This window comes from Musa acuminata, chromosome BXJ3-4, assembly GCF_036884655.1.
Source record: "Musa acuminata AAA Group cultivar baxijiao chromosome BXJ3-4, Cavendish_Baxijiao_AAA, whole genome shotgun sequence".
NCBI lineage: Eukaryota > Viridiplantae > Streptophyta > Magnoliopsida > Zingiberales > Musaceae > Musa > Musa acuminata.
The window spans coordinates 43,553,290-43,575,951 of record NC_088352.1 but is presented as its reverse complement, the minus strand read 5'-3'; the positions used below and the strand labels follow the sequence as shown (position 1 = coordinate 43,575,951).

At 40.0% G+C, this 22,662-nt stretch overlaps 4 protein-coding genes across 4 annotated transcripts; 1 reads left to right on the top strand and 3 right to left on the bottom strand.

Moving 5' to 3' along the window:
• Positions 1-1,096: 1,096 nt before the first annotated feature.
• LOC135635204 (ethylene-responsive transcription factor ERF039-like) lies at positions 1,097-2,592 on the bottom strand. The gene has a single exon (XM_065146130.1). It carries the CDS (start codon positions 2,030-2,032, stop codon positions 1,319-1,321), a length of 714 nt encoding a protein of 237 aa, XP_065002202.1. The 5' UTR covers positions 2,033-2,592; the 3' UTR covers positions 1,097-1,318.
• A 2,094-nt stretch (positions 2,593-4,686) lies between these two features.
• LOC103983449 (protein POOR HOMOLOGOUS SYNAPSIS 1) lies at positions 4,687-8,816 on the bottom strand. The gene is made up of 10 exons (XM_065148131.1): positions 7,934-8,816; positions 7,218-7,334; positions 6,774-6,839; positions 6,359-6,447; positions 6,046-6,259; positions 5,939-5,983; positions 5,795-5,822; positions 5,639-5,694; positions 5,523-5,550; positions 4,687-5,260 (listed from the first exon to the last, which is right to left on the bottom strand). The coding sequence occupies exons 1-10, from the start codon at positions 8,240-8,242 to the stop codon at positions 5,202-5,204; spliced, it is 1,011 nt and encodes a 336-aa protein (XP_065004203.1). The 5' UTR covers positions 8,243-8,816; the 3' UTR covers positions 4,687-5,201.
• A 126-nt stretch (positions 8,817-8,942) lies between these two features.
• LOC103982812 (uncharacterized) lies at positions 8,943-13,586 on the bottom strand. The gene is made up of 4 exons (XM_009399846.3): positions 13,267-13,586; positions 11,703-12,161; positions 10,460-10,491; positions 8,943-10,353 (listed from the first exon to the last, which is right to left on the bottom strand). The coding sequence occupies exons 2-4, from the start codon at positions 12,019-12,021 to the stop codon at positions 9,424-9,426; spliced, it is 1,281 nt and encodes a 426-aa protein (XP_009398121.2). The 5' UTR covers positions 12,022-12,161; positions 13,267-13,586; the 3' UTR covers positions 8,943-9,423.
• Positions 13,587-18,211: 4,625 nt separating this feature from the next.
• On the top strand, positions 18,212-20,407 carry LOC135635351 (dihydroflavonol 4-reductase-like). Its single transcript, XM_065146366.1, has 6 exons — positions 18,212-18,420; positions 18,570-18,739; positions 18,909-19,103; positions 19,212-19,371; positions 19,523-19,715; positions 19,835-20,407. Exons 1-6 carry the CDS (start codon positions 18,261-18,263, stop codon positions 20,013-20,015), a joined length of 1,059 nt encoding a protein of 352 aa, XP_065002438.1. The 5' UTR covers positions 18,212-18,260; the 3' UTR covers positions 20,016-20,407.
• The last annotated feature ends 2,255 nt before the right edge of the window (positions 20,408-22,662 follow it).

Here is a 22,662-nt window from a genome sequence, read left to right as displayed (position 1 = left end):
TATTCTATATATTTCAATTATATTCATAAGATAGCATGATAAAATAGATGATCGAGATTGATTATTTTTTTAGATTACACAAGATATGTAATATAAATTAAGAAAACAATACAGAAAATATAATGCTGAGTAATAATTACATGGGTAACCCAACGATTGGATTATTGTACTTGGATTGCAAAATGGAAATGTGTGCAAGCACGTACTTGAATGCTACATGTATGTACAATCGTCGATAACTCGAGGTTGCCTTTGTTGAACCGAGTGCATTGCTACGAGATGAACAGCATTTACTCTGCCAGCTTGTACGAAAATGATATCGGCTTCCAAGCACTTGTCACTCACTATTAAGGAATAATTGCTATTAATTTGTTGACTGAAAATTATATTAAAATATGGGTTTTACATTTTTATTTTTGGATATACATACACACAAAATATATTTTAAAGTCTTCATGTATTTTACTCCCAATAGAATCTCTCCAATAAACTAAGTTCAACCATTATGATGGATGGTTGGTACTAAATATAAAATATTTAAATACCTAATATATATAATATATATATATATATATGTGTGTAATAAACTTAAATGAAGGAATAGTTTTGTCAATTAAGAATGGGGAGAGAGACCAATGAAGGAATGACATGGTGTGGATGATTGGGAGAGAGACGTGTGTGTGAGGTAAGTGTCATTGATGTCACATGCCACTGATCCACCTTTAGGTTTTGTTTGTTTTCTTAGGAGGCCTTCAGTCTTTCTGAATCATCAGCCACACTAAACATATGCTTCTTAATGACCAACCTCACGACATCATAATCACCATGCAATGTAGCCTTGTGGTTTCCTGTGCACAAAGGAAGGCCACATCGAGGGAAGGTGATGTATGCGAATATTTGGGTGCGGATTCTCTTGCGATCCAAAGCTTGGATTGCCACTTAGATTAATGGATCGTGCCGAAATCATATCCCCAAGAAGGAAAAAGAGATGTGTCCGCTTGCTGCTGTTATTATGTGATTGGACTAAAGCACATATGTGTATTATATATATGTATCAGAGCAAATGCTTTCCGGTTTCAGCAAAGCAATAAAAGACTGCGACTTGAACTCCGTTTCGTGTTCTCATACATCAGAATTCGAAGTCTATATCACACCATTACATTGTAGATGGACATAATTAGCTACATAGATAGATTGATCGATAGATATATATATATATATACATCTTAGTGAAGTATACCGAAGAGTTTGATATGCCTGTCGCTAATTGATATGCCCCAAGTAGGTAGAGAAAAACCATGAGAGGAGGCTATGAGCATCAGTAGTATTCCCATAAGAATGGCTCCTCCACCCTGAACTCGATGCCGGCCTCCGCCGAGGAAGCGTTCCACGATGAGGAGTGGCCGAAGCCTTCTCTTAGGTCAAGCAAGAGATCAGGTAGGTCGAAGAGAGCACCGTCGTCATCGCTGCGCGGCGACGTGGGAGCGGGAGAGTGGGGTATCGGTGATGGCTCGTTCTGGCTCGGGGCTGATTCCGGGCTCCCGCAGAGCCCCGGGCTGTGACCACCCAACGTGGCCGCGGCAGCCAGCGCCGCGGCCGCCTGGATGTCCTTGGGTGCTGCTGTGGCCGGCCGCGGTAGCTTGGAAGCCAATTCGGGGAAGTTGAGGTGTGCGGATGGCCCCTTGATCGTCAGCGCGGCCACGTCATGCGCTCGGGCGGCCATCTCGGCGGTGGGGAATGTCCCGAGCCAGATCCTCGACTTCTTCTTGGGTTCCCGGATCTCCGACACCCATTTGCCCCAGTTACGCATTCGAACGCCGCGGTAAGAAGGCTGCTTCCCGTCACTGCTGCGCTTCTTAGCGCCCTTGTCACCGGCCGCCTGAGCTTTTCTCTTGGCGGCTTTACTCGAGATCACCTCCGAGTTGCGGGCCACCTCGGTCGACGCATTGGTGGTGATACTGGAGGAGGAAGGGGAGGAGGGGGATGAGAAGGTATTCTCTCCACATTTCTGCACGATGAGTGGGTCTTTCATGTTGGAGTGCGAGTGAGGAGGCGCAAGTGATGTGGTGCTGCACAGACCTTAACGCGACGGGCATTTATGCATAATGAGAGCCGCAGTACATCACACGAAGATGAAAAATGGCAGGAAGGACCCATGCAAAAGGTGTGCAGTACCACTGCAGTTGTGCCATCACTCGATGACATTGATGTTGTCCTTCCTTGGGAACCGCGTTTTACTGCCACCCTTTGCTCCCAAGGAGGCTCTCAAAGCAAACACGAGGACAATCCATGGCAAGCAACCACATGTCCCGCTGTTGACCCACCTGAGCTGTATTTGTTTCTGACATGAAAGAAGCTCCAATTCTGCTCCGTACCATGTGGTACCGGTGGCGGGGAACACCGAGGCCATGGCGATCACAAGATCGCCCAACGTGCTGACCTCAGTCGACAAGCATTATGCAGTGTTCTTGGTTCTCGTGGTGCCGCCGCTGTCGTGTGTTTGCAGAGGCTTCGTCCATTGCCGAAAGCAGGGGGAACCTTGGATTATTACCCAGCACTGTTAAAGTATCAGAATCAGAGAAAACAGCAGTCATATTGTTGTGATCCGTGCAATTACAGGGAAGTCATAGTCTTCTTCCAGAAGTGGGGCTTAAGAATCTGAGTAAAAAATTTGGTCGATCTTTAGTTTATTCTCCAAAAAAAATAAAATTAAAAAAGGGGGAATGCCCGCTTACCAAAGGCACTGCTTGATTTATCTTTTTGTTTGTTTGGAGGAAAACGATGAAAGTTTTTGTTTTCATCGAAAAAGTTTTTTCAAATTAAAAAAGTTACAAACAAAAATAGATGGATTATAGGAAAAAGAATAAATGATCCTGATTTTTGTTAGGGGCTGTAAATATCTTGATTATTTATTATGAATATATTAAAATTTTGTTAAATATTAGTTTGTGATGATGATGTATCAAATTAATTTATCAAAGATTGAGGATTTAAGATTTCATCCGATATATTTTTTTTTGAAGGTGTAAGATTTCAACAATCTATTATAAAGCCCTAGACTTGAAATATAAAATTATTTTTTAAGTTATAGTTCGTAATAACTTTAATAATTTATCACAGGTCTTGGGTTTGAAATCTGTCAAACTGATAAAAAATTTGATAATTTATCGTAAGGTCTTAAACTTAAATCTCATCTTCGTCACTTATGCTTTATAAAAAAAAATTAAAATTTTATTTTTTTAAACATCTTATTTGTTTCGAGATTTATATAAATATTATATAAATGAAACTAAAACTAGTTTGAGGAATCAAAGTTCTCTGATAAATCTATAGAGAATAAAATAAAATATTTCAAAGTTCATATGAAAATTATATATAAGAAGTTAGGGGCTTAAATATATGAAGTGATAATATATATATATACTAAAATCTAGAGAGGGCAAAAATGCCATTTTAGAACTTAGAAAAGATAGATATGCCGAATTAAACAAAGATAAAAAGGAAAAAAAAAAAAAGAGGGGGGGATTCTGCAACAAAAAAATCTCATGAAATATTGGGTGCAACCAAACAACAAAATGACCACCTGAGTACAGTCCCATTTATTATCGGAGGCGGAGGAGAGAGAGAGAGAGAGAGAGAGAGATTGTACAAACGGGACCATGGGAGAAAGATCATGATTGGACGAGATCAGTCGGATTGACGTGATAAGGTACGAATGGTTTTAATGCTCCGTGCACACTTTGGTCTATCATAAAGTGAATAGATACAAATTATGACTTCGGATTAAAGTTATTTTTTTTTCCGTGAACAATAATTGTGTGGCTATGAATGTCACAGAGCTCGATCTTGACTTTGGATAAACGCTGATGGTATGTTTAACACGTAAGTCATGTTTACAGTCGAACAAGAAGTGATGTTTCTAACGAAAGTCTGAACGAAAAATGTTTCAACTATATTTAATCGATAATAATATTATTATTTTCATCATTATTCCAAAACTATAATATATTTTTGAATTAATTCTCAAAAATAAACTTTAAGTTTAAGAATTTTTTACGGAACGCCTTTAGTCATATGAAAAGATGATTTTAGAGGCCCATCGCCTCCTCCTCCTCCCTATGTCACTTCCATCATTTGTTCTTCTTGAACCCAAGGGCATCGCGAGCGCCAATGCTAGCCCTAATCATTCTTACCGAATCCCAAGGACATTGTGAAGGGGATAGCTAACGAGATTAGCCCACGCATGAAGAGGGACAACTAACCAGTCCATGCGCACATGGAGGGAAGCTATCAACAAGACAAAGGATAATGATCAACGATCATCATTTTGAAAAAAATATATTATTTAAGAAATTTTCAAAGTTAAACACAGTGAGAAATTTTTAAACTTATGAATATTTTTTAAAAATTCACCTTTCTTTTTTATATGGAAAAAATCCATATTAATAATTATAATCTCAAATATGAATAATCATAACAAAATATTTTCTCTATATGTTGGTAAAAAAAAAATCATGTAGATAATAATCATTTTAATCAGTCTAAAGTTCAAACCCATATAGTACAATATAATTTTCATTTCTGTGGGGCCAGTCTAATCCTAAGTCGTATGGGTGTAGGGATTCATTCTGCACCATTAGGTGATTTATAACAAAATTTTTCATCAATTAATGACTGGCATACATTATTCTGTCATCATTCATAACCCAACAGGAAATGACTGCTGCGAACAAAACCAATCCATCATTATTCATAAGCCAGAAGAAAATAGATTATGCTACGAACAAAACTAACCCAGAATCAACTCTTACCAGTGATTGTGTTACCGCCATTTGTCTAACTTTGACCTTCACGTTGACACAAACATTTCGTCGTCCCGTGATCGAAATACGTCCCACTCAGTCAAATTAGGTTACAGATTCTGCTGATATGGAATTAACGCGAAACAAATTCGAGAAGAGAAAAGAAACGAAGTCCAGATTGTGCTATAAAATCAGGTTGCTCCTATGCCAAAACAAGACTTGGTACACCAAACTTTTAAATTCTATTCAACAGCTTCACAGAACATACCTATTAGCAAAGAGAGAGAGAGAGAGAGAGAGAGAGAGAGAGAGAGAGATTACCCTAAGTTGACCTTTCTGTTGTTAAGACTAATCAAAAACACAGGATGAGAGTCACCACGAAATGAGCAAGCCAGCCACCTATAGTGCTAAATCGCCGCCCAACTCATCAATGACCTTCTCCAGTTTGAATAGCATCTCTGCAACAACAAAATGTATATCTCCCGTCAAATCTCTTCTTCATCTATTAATTACATTATGCCACTACGTAAAACCTCATTCAGGACAGTAGGAAAGATGGTCGAGAACTTTTCCTCGTGAATTCATCTTCATCAAATTTATAAACATTAACAGATTAGCAGAATAGATAATTTAGCATGCCACACACTAAGCTCTGATCTTTTAAATGGAAAAAATTAGTAACAAATATGATTGCAAATTGGAAAGTCAAAAATGGCATACCATGAAAAGTAGCATCTGACATGTATTCCTGGAACCAGTACCAAAGAAAAATATAGATAAGTAGGTAGTGATATATATAACAAGCGTATAACAATCAGTAACAAGTCAGAATATACCACAATTTTTCTCTTAATATCAGCTCCTGACATTGAGTCCACTTGCTTGGAAGCATCTACGAGTCCAAGTAAACGAAACAGCAAACGGCTAGGAAATAAAATTGTTGTATCTAATCAGATTCTCTTGCATCTTTTAGGGTAATGTCATTGAAGTACCTTGTAAGAGAGGATCCACTGGGTGTTCCTGCAACACAAAATCAATCAAAATTGTCTCATGATTTTAGTTAGTATTACAATATTTAAGAATCAAAATTGAGTAGATATTTCTATAAACGCATATATGGAACTTAATAATTAGACCTCATCAGGAGAGGGAACATCAGGCTCAGCTATGGGATTTGTTTGCTCTATTAATTTAAATAAAAAAAGAAAATTAAGCAAAAACTTCATTAGATGGAAATGGAAGCAGAATTTTTATTCAGGAATCCATTTGCAGAACAGTTTTGCTCCGACATGCCTTTTTGGGTACCATTCGAACAGTTGGTTAGAAGCTCTGTAAAGCTAGGTGGAAAGCCAGGGCAAATGGAATGAGTGCAGCTAGAATGCAGCAACTCTGGTTGCTCCCTGCTGTAACTTAAAGCTGGTACTTCCAAACCACATGCTGTTGTAGGTTCTCCAGAACTTGATTAACCGACGGCAAGAATATTCAGGCATCATGTCAGTCTATCTCCTCAACTAAGAATGCAGTTAATGGAAAGAAAACCTGGCAGAGACTTATACCTATACTGAAGTCCATTAGAGGAAATTATTTCAGATTGAGATGAAGTTTCACGTGCAAAGTCACTGTCCGGCATTCCCCTTGAACATTCCTAAGGTCACATATAACAGGTATAAATCAATTGAACTTCTGAAAAATGGAACTAAGCTGAAACTAAATACACATCCTGTTTGGAAATTTTATAGAAAATGCCAAAAAATTACTTCTCAATTTAGTTCTCTGATGACTCGAGCCTAAGACACCAACTTAAAAACCTAAAATTCTCCTTAGGTCCAAAAAATATCAAATAACATATACATATATGTCCATCAAACCAAAAATTCACCAGATCACACCTTAAACTAAAATCTAGCAGCCTTGTAGATTGACCAGATCACTTAGGGAAAAAGAGAAAGAAAATGCAAAGATTTTATGCACCTTCACAAAAGCAAGGAATGCTTCAACATCAGAACAAGTTGGGAATCGCACAGCAAACTTCTGAATCTGCAACATTGCAAAAAGTAATTACCGTAGCCACATCACCAAGTGAAGAAATGAAGCAAAAAACAATATGATAAAGACAAGAAAACAGCAAGCCACAAGATCACAAATATTGTAAAATTGTAAGAGATTTTAGTTCATCCTAACTTGGGGATAAATAGCTACAAGAACAATCGCTGTTCATGATAAGATTTAGGAAACAAGGGGAACCATGTAAACCAGGGATGGAACAAGCAGAAGCTCAGTCCAGAAAATTCAACTCGGTATATAAAGTCTAACATCTATGTGAGCTCTCAACAGTGTAATTCATATTTCATACTATTGATGGTTGGCATATAACATTGTACGAAAAACAGAGTGAGAGAGCACAAACGAACTCGCCTGGCTGGAGACATCCATGTAACTCATGAAGACCACCCTGCTCCCCCTGACCGGGCATTGAGAAACACATGAAACTTGCGGCCATGAGAAGAGGAGACTGGAAACAAAGTGTTCCTCCTAAGCAGAGAAAGGACACATTTGGTTTGCTGCTCAATTAATCCACATATATCTGATGCTTATCTATAGTCGTCCAATAACACTTGCAAAAATCACAAGAGGAAGCGAAACGAGGAGTTTGGTAACATAAAAAATTGAAAGAGAAAAGAAAAGAAGAAGAGGAAAAAGAACAACATCCAAGTCGACTAGCTTTCTACTGAGGTATTATTAAATCCTTTTTCCTTGTTTTGGTGTTTTAGCATTGGAATTTTTTGGAAAAAACATTTGCTAAGATCAAAGCCCATTAGGAACACACTACAATGAAACTCTACATTCTAGATGCATCAGAAATAAATTACCACATTAGTACCAAGCATTCGGGCTCTACAAACAATACGCAATAGGATGTCCTTCGACACACATTGGTGATGGAAGAAAAAGAAGATTACCAAAAATCGACACAAATGCACGGAGTTAAGTCCAATGCACTTGCGTGGAGCTTCTTGCCGTAGACAGAAACGCAGAGGAAAATATACAAGAACGAACAAAAGAGAAAAAGGCCATATTTAAGTCCTAATTTTAGGGCTCAATGAGAGACGAAGACAAGAGGGGATACAAACAAGAGCGTATTCCTGGACGTTGACGGAGAGGACGAAGGCAGAGGCGCCGGTCGGCTTGTGCAGGATGAGAAGGGCCGGGGAGGAGGAGGTGATCCATGTGCCCGTGGATCGGATCTTGCCCTTGGGGAGAGCCCGGAGGGCAGCCGGAGCGCCGGAGGCCCACCGTGGTAAATTGAAGAAGCGCGAGAACTCCACCTCCCATTGATTCCTCGTCACCACCGCCGGCTCCGAGTGGTTCGTCAATAATCCCTCAGATCGCGTCATTTGCATTCGTCCTCCCGGGTCTCCGAGAACGGAGACGGAGAGCATGCAGGTCTGCAGCTTCGCTTCCCTCTATTTGAACCAGCAAGACCGACACAAAACAATGTATTCGCGACAGCTGTCCAACGCAAGGCCCACCCGTTCCGGTTGGCGTTGCTTCCCGCGACTGAACCCGACCCTGAAATTTTGCACGGGTGATCTGGTCACTCGAATCGATCCATAACTCCTGATGGCTGAATCAACCCTGAATACTCTGTAGGATTGGTGTAGTCACATCACTCCTGATGGCTACTCTACCAAAGGGTGGCCATCGTTGCGATGAGTGCGGCGGTCTCCATCGATCAACTGCTCCGTCCCAGATTCAAACTTGAAGCTTAAAAGTATCTTATCCACGATTTTCGAGTACTGATAATATCATCGTTTATGTTAGATGGTACAACATTGACACTGGACGGTACTATCGCCTGATACACTTCCACCGGACGATCATGCTTCCTTTGGAACATGTTTGCGTAATGAAATTGTCTTATGATCTGATGGAATAGTCTTAATCCATTAATCTAAAATATTTAAATTCAAACTAATAATAGTATATTCGATAAATCAATTTAAGTCTGTCCACATGAGACTAAAACGGATGTGCTGTAAATCCACTAAAAGATGTATCCAACATTAACTAGACTTGTTTAGTTAATGAACAAATTTTGTAAACCAATTTAGAAAGGAACAAAAAAGTATGAGGCTAGAATAAATGTGAAAAGCAATTTTCTCATGCAGAATGCTAAAACATCCAACATTTATGAATACATCATAGACTTGAACAGAGGTGTAGCAAAACGATACAGTGAATCCACAAGACTGCTAGGAGTCCCAACAATGAGGAGAGAAAAGACGGCCTAGATCACATCCAGGACCTCGAGCTTAGAGTTTTTTCTTCTTTTTTTTCTAATATCTAATGACTGAAACATCACCTGACTATGAGCTAACCTTTGAACACGAGGGAAGAAATATTGTACAGCAAAAAGGCTTTGAAAATAGTTCTATTGTGCTGAGGTAACCACCAAACGAGCAAACAGACTTTACCCTTACAAGCACCCTTCCGTGGCACCAATTTAGATCTTGGAGGATGCCGGAACCTTAGAAGTGCACAAAGATAAAACTTGGATCGTCTGGCCAATCAACAAGAGACAATCGAGTGCTTGTCTGGCCAATTACAAGAGCCAGCAAACTCAATCCTTCCAGTATCTCGCCCAGTATCCCTTCTTCCTGGTAGATTCATTTTCTGAAACTGTTGGTGACGGTGGCATTTCGATGGAGAGGTGTTGCCTAAACGGCTTGCTAAACGAGTTCTTCAGGCTAGAACTGGCTCCCATCCGATGCCCCTTACCAGCCCTCCACCACTCGGAGAATGTATCTCCAGCCATATCAGTGTCAGCCACCACAATCCTAGATCCGTTGCTTCTACCACTTGATTGAGCCTTTCCAAATAGCTTTGTGATGGATTTTTCCCCATAAATGCAAACAGGGCAAGGTGGGTCATGTCTGTCGGTTTCTGGTGTTAAGTTGTCCAAACATTCAGCATGGTAGGCATGACCACAGAACAGAACTGCAACCACAGAGAGCTCATTGCTGGAGACAACTTTGTGGGAACTCCATGGAGATTTTTTCTGTAATAGCTTCAAGCATATTTTGCATTTTTGCTGATTAAGAGAGACAGGTCTTGGTTGCTCTGGAATTAATTTTCCAATTTTGCTGTTAATGGTGCTAAGGTTTTCACTGTCATAGGACCATCTCTCCCTCTGAGAAGAAGCAAGATCTGAGAACATGCACATGGACCACCCATCAGAAGAACTACCATGAGATCCTCCCATGGGCAAGTCATTGCTGCAAACAGACAGTCCGAAGGACTGCCTTCCTTCGGGGAAGCTGTTCTCATTCAAAGAGTTCAGAGATGGGATTCTACTGTCAGATATCATCCTAGAGAGTTGGTAACCTGGTGAACTTTGAGCCTTTCTTGATGATGTCAGATCAGAGGGTAAAGAGTGACTCCATGACGATGAAGGATCTTCTTTGGAAACTGAAGATGTTGAAGGCACAAAACCCGTTGGCCTGTCATATGAAGTGCATCCTACGCATGATGATTTAGTCCAGCCCTTGAACTACACATTAAATTAAATAGCATTAAATAAATATATGATAATTCATTACTAAAAGATAGTATAGAATGCAAATTTGCAAACTCAGTCACAACTTGATCCAGATCACCTCAAGGGATATGTCGCTTCCATTGGATTGACCTGTTAAATGAACAAAATGTAAAAAGAAACTTCAAAGGAAATACCACTATATGCATCATAAAATGTCAGCAGCAGACAACTATTGACCGTAATTTAGAGTCACTATCTTCCTCTGAGAGCAGGGACCAAAATTAGTTGCACTAACAAGAAAAGTTTAATCATCTAATGCCTTTGGATATAATGCATTATTAGCCATAGTAGTTGGTCTATGACAAAATATTACCATCGCGTAGGGGTATTCTCCAACTTGAGAATGAGATAGGCCTTCAAAGGATGAAAAAGAGAGATTTATTTACGATGATAATTCTATTGCAACAAAAAATAACAATGCAATGCATGTCTTCAAAGCTTACAAGCACATCTATTTCTGGTGCTACTAGTGTCAAATCTCTAATTCCAACTAGGACTCTTAGAACAATTCATCAGTTACATGAAGTAGCAGAATGTAATGATCAAATATGTTTGTAACATTGCGCTCCTGTAGTCCTACATTAGCTAGGGTCTAAATACCAAAAGGAGTACTACAGAATCATCTATATGGATAGTCCTAAATAATATTCATTCATGTTTAGCATTCATGTTGTTAACAATGCATCTACATACTCATCTATACAGTTGTGTATTATTCCAGAGGATAGTCCTAAATAATGTCATCATCAAACAACATCTGTAGGCTTCCTTTAGTCAACACAGAATTAAAAACATAGAGGATCACAAGATGTTGTCATCAAACAACTGTGATACCAGCTTTATTAAGAAACATTGTTTGGTTTCCGCAGCTGTTATTTCTCAACCAAAAAGCCTACAACACAATATCTCTAGCAGCATTAACCAGTAGGAATGAAAATTCTAGTACTGATACTTACAAACAGATCCTAAAAGAATTCATGTTAAAGCATTTAAAAGCCCTGATAAGAATGTGTTGTGCAGAATAAGTAAGTTTCTAAGCCACACTTACACATAATATAGAAGAATCTAGGTGGGAGAGAAGAGTGAATAACTTAATCATTTTTGTGATTAGCTAAGGACATTCTATGGAAGATTTTGCTACATATAGAGATGCCTTGGAACGGTAAAAATACAACTAAATTGCACACTACTCTAGCCACACAAACTAATAATTCTATTCTTATCAGCTAACTTGGCCACTTACCAAAGAAAAACCAGAAGGTTTCATGTGTACATGGAAGAAACAAAATGAAATGTCTTACCACTGCCATTGTCTCTTGATTTCCGAGAACTTCTGGTTTTAAAGGGAGACTTGTGCCACTGCTGTGCCTGAAAATTTTTCAAAGGACTACTGCCATCAAGAAGTCCAGTTTCAGATGCTACCCCAACCTTAGTTTTGAAGCTGGCGTCCCCACTACTGATATGAGAAAGTGAAGTAGGGTTATCCATGATGTCCTCTATGTGTGTTCTGTTGTCCCGTCGAAAGCTCCACGAAGGTGAGTGTCTTACGTTCCTACATGTAGAAAGAGAAGTATCCTGCACGAGTTTGTCCTTGGCAGCAACACAGCAGTTTGCCCCCATTCGTGGTTGGGAAGCCAAAAGAACAATTGCTAAGATATAAGGATATTGAACTTCCAGATATGGTATTCACAAAGAAGCCATTAATTAGTTATCACCCGATCAACGAAGTTTGAAATGGAAACCTCGGTTCGATCCTTCAGCTGCTTTTAACATGAAACAGTTAGTAATATGATCATGCAAGATTTAGCAATTGAATGAAATAGTTAAATTAATACCAATAAAGAGCTTGTCAAATATCACAAAAGATTCTTGAAACCAAGTTATAAACACACATCACAAATCAACAACCCTCAAAAATAAAATAAGAGAACTAGAATAAAACTGAATCCCCCGCCATCTCAGGAAAGAAACCCCCGTTTTATATCAATAAAAATTGAAGCTTTTTCATTATGGGGAGATATGACATCATGCCAAAGCTAGAATAGTCTAATCAAAGGAGCAAAGAGAAAGCTCGCTGATTGCTCCACCCACCGTGGAATACCATAAGAAGAAGAAGAAGAAATAGGAAAAGCCAGCGGTTGATACGTCAAAGAAGTGGAAATTTAGTCAAATGAATCCACGCAGTCCAACACGACTAGGCTAATTCAAAGAAGATATTTCAGGAATGCAACAACAGAGTCAAATGCGCACTGGTATAATAATCAAACAAGCAACACTGGTGAAAGGAACAGGCCGACTCTGCCACCCAAGGAAGATATTATCCGCTAGTTTCTCTAGAAAAGAAAACAAATCGAAAGCAAATATAACTTCGAGACACTACGACACCAACTCTACCTAGAATTCTATAAAAAGTCGAGATAATGATCTACCTAGGTTGAATTGATCTATAGAAAGTGACTTATTTGTACGCAACCTTTTTATAATTTCCGATTAGAATCAGCAGTCAAAGTACAATCCCAAGATTCTAAAGGGCCAACCCATGGGTGAACAAAATCCAACCGATTCTTGAAGATAAGCTGCGATCATAAATAATTTCATTGCAGACAGAGGTTAACTCATGGCTATTTCACAATCACATGATCCAGATGAACTCGAAATCATCAACGCTTCCAGCTTCCTGAATAGGAAACGCAGACTCTGAAGGAGAAATTAGAGACATTGGTTTCTACTGTTATGTAATCCCGAATCCGAAGCGAAGAATAAAGGAGAGGTCGGAGGAAAACCAAACAGACCGGCGGCAAACAACGCTCCGACGTGGATCGACCTAACGTAGAAACTTGAGAATTGGGGGAAGGAAGGACTCACAGCGTCGAGATGGAGATGACGAGTGCGAATCCAAGTCCCACCTCTACATGAAACGCCGGCCTCATCGTGAGATCGGCCAACCCAAAATCGATCTAGTGTGTGTGGCAGAAAAAAGGGGATGGTCGGACGGTTCCACGGGGGAGAAACCGAAGGTAGAAGATGATGGAAGCACCCATCGGAACCCCTTGAGGCTTCTCTCTTTTCCCCTTCTCTCGATCGCTCGCTTCGCTCCGTCTTTTCCGAAGGGCTTTTCTTTCCGCCAGAGGCCGAGCTCAGATACCTGATCCTATCGCACCGTCGCGAGTCTCATATGACGGTAGGGGGTCATGAGAAGTAGCAGCAATTTGCGTGCAAGTTTCAATTTGACAGTGGCGTGGGTCCCAGTGGTGGGAACGCCTGGGTACTGTTGTTTGACTACGTTCCAAGCACCCGAGGCGTGTGTGGCAGTGTGAGAAGCAATCATCAGGGGACCACCGCAAAACAAGAGGACCCGGTGGCGGTCTCCCGTTAGTAACAGTGTGTCCGACCCGTTTTGCGCTCGGCCACCGCACGTCCTGCCTTTGGTTCGGACGGTCATGCCGCACAGGACGTCTTCCACCGCTCGCTCGGTGGGCGGGGACGAAGATGGCGTGCGTCGATATCTCCGTGGATCTCCGCCATCCGTCGCTCATCTGTCCGAACCAACCGAGTCATACTTTGCGTGCGTAAGTAGCAAAAGGAGGCGGTAGAGCTTCGGACTCTCACCTTCACCGACCTGCTTGACTGAATTCACCAGCTACTGTCTCAACGCGAACGGAGAGAGAGAAGGGTAACCTAACGCATTCGAATTCAAAGCCCGTCATCAACCCTCGCCCCACAACCATGACATCTATGGGTCTCCTACACAGCTGGTAAGCAGTGGGCAACAGTAGCACCAGGTTTCTGACCCCAGCCTCAGAGATGACACATACCATCTGAATTCGATCAGCTAACTTCTCCAGGTTCCAGCGTCAATGTCAGAAATAGGTCGGACCGAAGCAGCTTGACGGTCAAGCGCTCGTGATTTATGCTGCCATGACGCACATCACTGCTTATCCATAGTTCGAATGAGCATGCCAAAAGGAGCATTATAATGACGCAGTGTATATTGCTTGGCTGTATTAAAACTAGAAATTGAGCAAGCCATACTTTAATACAGCCAAGCTATATAAATGATCTTTATAATGATGATAATGCAATAGAAAATTTGATTTTTAATCTTTCATAAGATCATTCATAATATGCATTCCAACCAAACAGCACCGAAAACGCAAATCCATAGGCAATTAGCACCACAAGATTAAATCATATGGAAGCAAATGAGATGCGAATAGTCTGCAATTACCACTGAGGTTGTGACCACTTTATTCTAAGGAACAAAAAAGATGTAAATAATGGTCTTTATTCATAGCGAACAATATTTATTCAACAGTAGGATATCGTAGGAGCCATGATTTACATACTCAACTCTGATCTAGACACCAAAACGAAGTAAATTGTCTGCCAACAATTCCATTTTGAATGCACTAAGTGTCCATTGTTCCAAATCTTGACCTTGTGTTGCACAAGAAGAGGACATCATGGCTCTATCTTTCCTGGTGTTACTTCAGCCAGAAAGATCCAGTTCATAATAATGATAACACTCTCGAGGAAGCTTGCTCCTGTTTTTTTTTATCTGTAGATCATACTGTTCTTAGTCTATCAGGCAACTCTCTCAAATAGTTCAGCTGTTGATGTGTTGTCTGGTACTTCAGATAATAAGAGGAACGTGGATTTCAAGGGTGCTACTTGAGGGATAATAATTTTGATAAGACTCCCGTGACGTTAATTGTCTCGAATAACGTCTCACAGTATATGATCAACGCAGATCGGAATGTCGGCCCAGGCGCATTAACACCCTATTCAAACTCGATCCCTTACGCCACGCCAACGGCAATGTCAGACGCTATTAAAAGTACAGTCCTGTTCCCTACGGACAGGCACATCAAATAACGGTAATCCTCACTATAAAAACCCTCGTGCTCCGAGGAGAAAGAGGAGGGAGGCACACAAGAAAACACCACTTGGCTAAAGAATCCCTCTACGATTATCCGCTAATTTGATCGTCAGAAGGGTTGAGTTGAGCTTCCCGACCCGACCTGTGTACAGGTGGGAAGACGGTGGCCTCCCACTAAGCGCCCAGGCGAGGAACACTCTCCCGAAGGAAACGACGACTCCTTTTCGATCGGACCGTCGTAGCCGACCATCTCAACGGACTCAAAGGTCATCCCGAAAAGATCTCACTCGAACCAAACCACGTCGATCTCGATGCCACGACTTAAAGTTGGTTACGCCATCATTCCTGTCGAACGATCTCGGCACCCCATGTTAGGAATCATACAGCTTTTGTTCCTTCACATTTTGGTGTTGCATTTGTTTTTATTTGTTGTCAGATGAGGACGGATTCTGTTGACCAAGGATGCATCATTCTGCCTCCAGCCGGCCTACCAATGGATTTAGAACGATTTATTTTTGTCCACATATAGGTTATGTATTCTATGACTGCAACCCGTATCTTCCGATTAGATTGCTTCTCTGTGACTATCATATCAAAATCAAGTCAAGAGAAACTGTCTATCTACGTACACAGGAGAAAGGCTAGCTAGCTCCATGCTATCGTATTTTGCTCTTCTTTTGTACACGTATACTTTTTTGCATTGTGTTCATGTTGTGGATCTTTTCTCCTACAGATTTTGTCCAGAGATGCTCATGTTTCTCTGAAACCTGTGGGGGGAGCAGCTTCAGGAGCAGCTCAAGCCATTTCTAAGGATCTTTGTGTTAGTGTAGCATCGCAAACGGTAATCTAATCTGCTTGGGTCTCCGTTGCCAAATACATGTCTGGAAATCTTTTGTTTAAGGTCTGCTTGATTGATTCTCCACAAGGTTTTTTTTTCTAGCAATTAACATGTACTGATTTTGTACTGTTGAGATGTTTTAATGGTTTGTAGATTGTTGAGACAACCACCATTTCGCATCAAATGTGACAAAGACAACATAAGATTATCTCATATGAAAAAAAAAATATTTTTTTTAATTATTTACATATGATTGCATAAGGATGATATGGATATATTTTCTAAATAAAATAAAATATTTTTATTTTTTTAAAAAATTAAAGTATATGTAAAAAAATAAAATAATTACTTTATTTTTTTACAAGAATATAAATATTTAAGAGGAACTACTTACAAACTATACTTCCGACAAAATGGAAATAAGAGAATGAAACAATCGAGTTGTGATTGAAAAAATCTAAGTATTTGCTTAAAGAAAAAAAAAATACAATGAGAGTTTTGTTTAAAAAAATTATGAGGACAATAGTATATTTATTAAATTACTTTCCTACTAAGAAAAACGTACAATGAAACATGATTGGATAGAAAGTCAGATGTGAGTCACCAAAAGTATTTGATTATATTGCTTTTTTTCATGTTCATATAAGAAAAACAAACTTAATGAAAAAGATATTAAATATATATATTTGTTTGGTGTAGTAATAAAATAAAAGGTTTTAAACTTTATGATCCTACAAATTGACTATAAGTCATTATATTATTTTTAACGAAGAAGAAGTTTAAAACAGTTAGTTAAAATTCTAATAATTGTAGAAGAAAAAATTTATAAGGCATATGATATATTACCTATTGTTAATATCTCACGAGAATATTCTCATATTTTAAATTATTATCGTAGAAGAAAAATATTCTCATATTTTTCACATTTTGGATCTATTAGTCTCTCCTTTTTTAATCAATGTACTCATGCTAATCTTCTTCGAACCAATGAGTACTTCTAATCTATAATGTCTTGGACTCATCCAATCCCACATATTTATCTTAGCGAAAAGGATAAATATAAAATTTTTAAACAAGAAAAAGGTCAACCATAGCCCAACAACTCATCTATTTAACCTAATATAAATCTTTATTTTCTGTTGCATCTAATCCTAACTATTTAAATTTATTTTATCAGTTGAGCTATTATTATTATTTTATTTAAAAACTTATAGTTTAATTTTTTTTAACTAATATAAATACATGCAGTGGAATAAATTCAATATATTATAAATAAAAAAATACTTTTTTGTATACAGGAAGCACCACAGCCATCATGCACGTCTCGGCCTCGGACAACTGAATCAGTAGAAAGCGTAAGGCGGACTATCTAACTCTCTCATGTAGCACCGGTAGATGAGAGAGCTCATCGTTGTGTGTTAGGTTACATGCAAACGAAACAGCATACGAAGCACGCATTTTCTATACATAGCTATTTCTTCTTCGTTCCTTCTTTTTTATTAGAATGTTCTGAGACATATTCTATCAATCATATATCAATCCCATATACAAAGAAGTTAGCTGTGTGATCGACTGACTCGTGACTTACTTTACAACTGCTCAGACTTTTTCTTTTTGAAAAACGAAATGATGTTTTTATCTTTTATCTTTCATTCGTTTTGATGTCAAATATGACTTTTGTCCTCATTTAATTTAAATAATAATAATAATAATTTTTTGAGTAAACAAAATAAGAAAAAAACAAAGAAAGGATCTCCCTGCGTGCAGCTGTTGTGTCAATTAATATTCCCTTAGTTGTGTGAGAATGTGTGTGTCCTCAAGTCCTGGAGAGGAAAAGTACATGGGGAAGACGACGCAGAACTGATCAATCAATCGCCTTCCACTGTGCAGCCATCGTGCTCGTCTCCGCCTTGGACAACTGAATCAGTAGAAAGCAAAAAGCGGCGACGATAACCTAACCATCTCGTCAAGTCCGGGTAGATGAGAGCACATTGTTGTTTGTTAGGTTGCATGCAAACAAAAAAGCACAAGGAGCTCGCATTTGTTATATGTAGCTACGTAGTTCGAGCAGAGAGATTGCAGTCGTAGAAAAGGTGCATTGCGTCTTACTCCTTTGTTCCATCAACTTCTTCTTCTGTTCCCATGTCGTACTTCCGCTGTCGCCCGTTGACGATGAGTAACCCCAGCGTGGGCGAGAAGGGGATGGTGTGCGTGACTGGGGCCGCCGGATTCGTAGGGTCATGGCTCATTATGAGGCTCCTTGAGCAAGGCTACACCGTGAAAGCGACTGTTCGCGATCCGAGTACTGCTTCCCATTGTTCTAATTTACTAGTGAGCTAGTCCTAGTAGAGTTGGTGATGATGCGTGGTTAATTACGTGATCGTCGTGTTCAGTAAGTTCTAAGACATGAAAGTGTTTGATCGGATTGTGGTGGTTTGATCTTTGTTGCAGACAACTTGAGGAAGGTGAAACATCTGCTGGATCTTCCAAAAGCTAGCACCGATCTTACGCTGTGGAAGGCTGACCTCATTGACCAAGGAAGCTTCGATGATGCCGTGCGAGGGTGCGTGGGTGTCTTCCATGTCGCCACTCCAATGGATTTCCAGTGCTCCGACCCGGAGGTAAGACCAGACACAACCTACCTATTCTAGTTGACTCACACTGTACATCCCATGACTCTTCCGAAGATACAAGACGAGCTTGCAAAGATCTGCCAGTTTAATGGAGTTAGAGAAAGCAAAAAAGACGATACATCATGCATTTGACATTGGTTTTGGCTTGTTGTTTCAGAACGAAGTGATAAAGCCAGCGATAGATGGGATGATGAACGTCCTCAAGTCCTGCGCAAAGGCAGGCACAGTGAGGAGGGTGGTGTTCACGTCGTCTGCTGGAACCACCTGCGTTCATGCTCGTCGCAAGGAGGAGTACGACGAGAACTCATGGAGCGATGTCGAGTTCTGCAGGGCTAAGAAGATGACTGGTTGGGTAATCAACCGGACACATACACGGAATCATCAATTCGCCGACTACGTTTTGACTACAGCAGTGCAAATTAAGCTCTAATCCTTTGTCCTGTGGCCAAACATTTTGCAGATGTACTTCGTCTCAAAGACGCTGGCGGAGAAGGCAGCATGGGAATTTGCCGAGAAGAACCATTTGGATTTCATAAGCATCATACCGACCTTAGTCAACGGACCATTCATCATTCCCACCATGCCTCCCAGCATGCTCTCTGCACTGGCTTTGGTAACAGGTTCGCATGCCCACGTCTTCTACGTAATAAATCACAAGTTTCCTGCCCACCTACATATCATTCGAACAGCAACCAACTCTCTCTCTCTCTCTCTCTCTCTCTCTAAACTCACTGCCAATGATGATGATGATGGTATAACAATGCTTGGCAGGGAACACACCACATTACTCGATCTTGAACCCAGTCCAGTTTGTGCACTTGGATGATCTTTGCATGGCTCACATATTCTTGTTCGAGCATCCGGAAGCAAAGGGGAGATACGTTTGCTCTTCTCACGACATCACCATCTCGGATCTGGCGAAGATGCTAACGGAGAGGTACCCTGAGTATGACATCCCCACCGAGTAAGTCACCTCCACGAGAAGGACTCTAAGATCTGGTGTTGGACTCGAAGAGGGGATTATATATCTACTTTGATTCTCTTGCCATATGACTGACTGAGGGCTGCACCAATTACACGTAGGTTTGAAGGGATCGATGAGGTATCGGACGTGATCAAGTTCTCCTCAAAGAAGCTTACTGACTTGGGCTTTACGTTCAAGTACAGCATGGAGGACATGTTCGACGGAGCAATAGAGTCGTGCAGGGAGAAGGGATTGCTGCCGCTGACAACCAAGAAAGAGCAGGTCGATGGCCACAACTAGATTTTACCAAGGGAATAACACGTCAGGTGATCTGTGTTGGAGAACTTCTATCTTCTGTTCATCTTTATTTGGGTCATGTATCTCAGAGCAATATAATCTCTTTGCATCTTCTATCCAGTTAATAAACCGAATCGATGGCTTTACTAAAGGTGAGATCCGATGACAAACAAAAAGAAGGTCAAAAGACAAAAACAAATTAAGCCTTTGGATTGTGATGAAAAAGATAGTTCTTCAGCTTTTAATTTAGCGTAAATTATGGGACCTCTGGCGCATGCACAAGTGTTCGATCATGCGCTTACAGTCTGCAGCAGCGGCGCCCGTACAATTATTTTCTGCAAATGCTTTGGGGTAACTGACATGGGATGACATAACTTTTGTGAGAGAGAAGGGAGACTTTCCCATGCTACTGATTGAAGCCTTCTTTGTTATCTTGATTCCAACCTAATTAGAATCCATTGGATTCATGCAACCTCGTTTTCATAGAATTATAATACGAAGGGCTTTCAGTCTTTTCCATAATTTAGTATGGAATTATTTACAAAATCATGGTGAAAACAAGGAAAAAATCAAAATTATATGGAGGGGGAGAAAAGACTTCCAAAATTAGAAGAAATCATCAATAATAAAAAAAATTATAGAGAAAATCAATTACCTTCTCACAAGATCCTTCCATTATCCCACTATGTACAAATCTACTTGTATAGCTATATAGAAGAATCAAATCTTAATTTATATTTTTTTTGTGAGGAGTCTCGTATTACTTGTTCTTTTATAACACTAATTCAAAAATCTTAAAATACTTATTTATCCCAATAATATATAGAATATTTAAGGCTTTAGTTCAGTATCACGAGTAACCAAGCATAATGTGTTGAGAATTGATTCATAGTAGTTATTTAGATAGTTACCATGTTCTAAATAGTTATAGGCATATTTTAAGAAGTTGTCTGACCAATGATCTAGTAGTTATAAAATAATTCCTACATTTAACTCAATCATGGGTGATATGATGAAGTGAAATAGTTACCATTAGGTCCCGTTCATGAAGCAAGATAAGAAGTATATACTTAGGAATATCTTGTAAGTGTTCTATGTCTTTCCTTTAAATACTACGTCGGTTTTCTTAATCGAAAGAAATTTTTTTAATTGCACCGTAGTATTATGTTTTTATCATTTTCTTACTCCTCCTTGCTCCTCCATCCCGAACATAATGATCCTCTTCAACCTTTGTCACTCTCTAGCGGTAGACTAGATTTGTTGCCGTCGCTGCTGCACTCACAAACATCGCTGCCATCGTCGCTGTTTCCCATTCTTTCGTCACCGTCATTGCTGCTGCCCGCTGCGACGTGATCTCAGAGGAAGCGGTCCAGGTATTCATCTACGGTAGTGTATTCGACGTCAGGGTAGAGAACTGAAGCCTCCACCCCAAAGGATGGCTCCATCTCAAAGTTGGTTTGGTCCCCATCGACAAAGAATGAGTGTGAAATAGCAAGTACGATGTTCAGTAGCAGTAGCGATTCTAAAAGAAATTAGCAATCATGTTAGTAGACGGGCTTAGATGATCTCTAGTTATGAAAACTTCTTTGCACAGAACTAGCAATCTTCTTCAGAGACATAAACCCTCTCAAAAGTCTTGCCGACTTCCTTCTCCCAAAGGGAAACTAGCTCGTTGTGAGATACGGCCAACCCCAGTCACGCCTCCTCCTGGTCTAAGACGGCCCACCCACCCGAGTGCACCACGGTGCCACTCCGTCGCTCCCAGCGGTGCGAACGCCTCCATCGATCTGACATACAGAAGATCAACGTACAGAAAAGGTTGATAACATACTGTATTACGATCTGATACACTAAAGTGATGCAGAAAAGACTATGATTAGAGTTCAAGGTTGAGTAGATTATCGTCGATCTCATGTCGCGTGTCACAAGATCGATCTTGAAACGTAGAAGAAGATAAAGGAATGCACTGCACTTCGAGCCCATGCAAACCTGAATTGAATCGGACTTATATACACGTGAAGTCCTCTCATATTCCGATCTCCGAAAGCTGGGATAATAGCAACACTGCAGCTAAAAGGAACATCTAATGATGGAAATAAAAATCATAATAATTAGAAGCACATGCCTCGGCCCTATTCGACGGCATAAATTAAGCAAGCACAAGGAGTAGCTTCTTGTGATGCACTATGGGCTTTCTCTTTCTGTTTATGCCAAATAAATAATACTTGGAATTGAAGTGTTGACTTGGATGATAAATAAGTTTATGCCAAATAAACAAATAAGTTTATTTATGCCAAATAAATAAATAAGTTTCTACGACTGTCAAACTCATAATAAGTTATTACCCACGCATAAATGGTGAGTCCATATTATTGTGTAGAAACTCTTCTCCCCACTAAATACGGGAGAAGAGTTTCCTCTCAGTCAACATCTGCCTTCACCAGTCTCTCACCTACTCATCAGCAAACCTCCTCCTCATTTGTGGCCTGCCATGCTAGAATTCATAGAGAAAAACGAGATTAGTTCCTCCTGCCTACAGTTTTCAGTTGTCTCTCCTTCTCTGCTCCTCTACCATCGAGTTATTCCTTTCTCTTTCTCCCTCCTTCCCATCTCCGAAGAGAGATCCGGGAACCGCTCCCATTTCTTATAG

Excerpts from the sequence above, each read along its gene's own strand:
- LOC135635204 (XM_065146130.1), bottom strand. The coding sequence starts at position 2,032 with ATGAAAGACCCACTCATCGTGCAGAAATGTGGAGAGAATACCTTCTCA.
- LOC103983449 (XM_065148131.1), bottom strand. The coding sequence starts at position 8,242 with ATGCTCTCCGTCTCCGTTCTCGGAGACCCGGGAGGACGAATGCAAATG. Across the intron at positions 7,335-7,933 it reads ACGTCCAGGAATACGCTCTT|GAGGAACACTTTGTTTCCAG; the intron begins GTTTGTATCCCC and ends TTCTCTGCTTAG. Across the intron at positions 6,840-7,217 it reads ACATGGATGTCTCCAGCCAG|ATTCAGAAGTTTGCTGTGCG; the intron begins GCGAGTTCGTTT and ends GCAATGTTGCAG.
- LOC103982812 (XM_009399846.3), bottom strand. The coding sequence starts at position 12,021 with ATGGGGGCAAACTGCTGTGTTGCTGCCAAGGACAAACTCGTGCAGGAT. Across the intron at positions 10,492-11,702 it reads ATCAAGAGACAATGGCAGTG|GTCAATCCAATGGAAGCGAC; the intron begins GTAAGACATTTC and ends TTCATTTAACAG. Across the intron at positions 10,354-10,459 it reads GAAGCGACATATCCCTTGAG|TTCAAGGGCTGGACTAAATC; the intron begins GTGATCTGGATC and ends TTTAATGTGTAG.
- LOC135635351 (XM_065146366.1), top strand. The coding sequence starts at position 18,261 with ATGTCGTACTTCCGCTGTCGCCCGTTGACGATGAGTAACCCCAGCGTG. Across the intron at positions 19,104-19,211 it reads CTAAGAAGATGACTGGTTGG|ATGTACTTCGTCTCAAAGAC; the intron begins GTAATCAACCGG and ends AACATTTTGCAG. Across the intron at positions 19,716-19,834 it reads GAGTATGACATCCCCACCGA|GTTTGAAGGGATCGATGAGG; the intron begins GTAAGTCACCTC and ends AATTACACGTAG.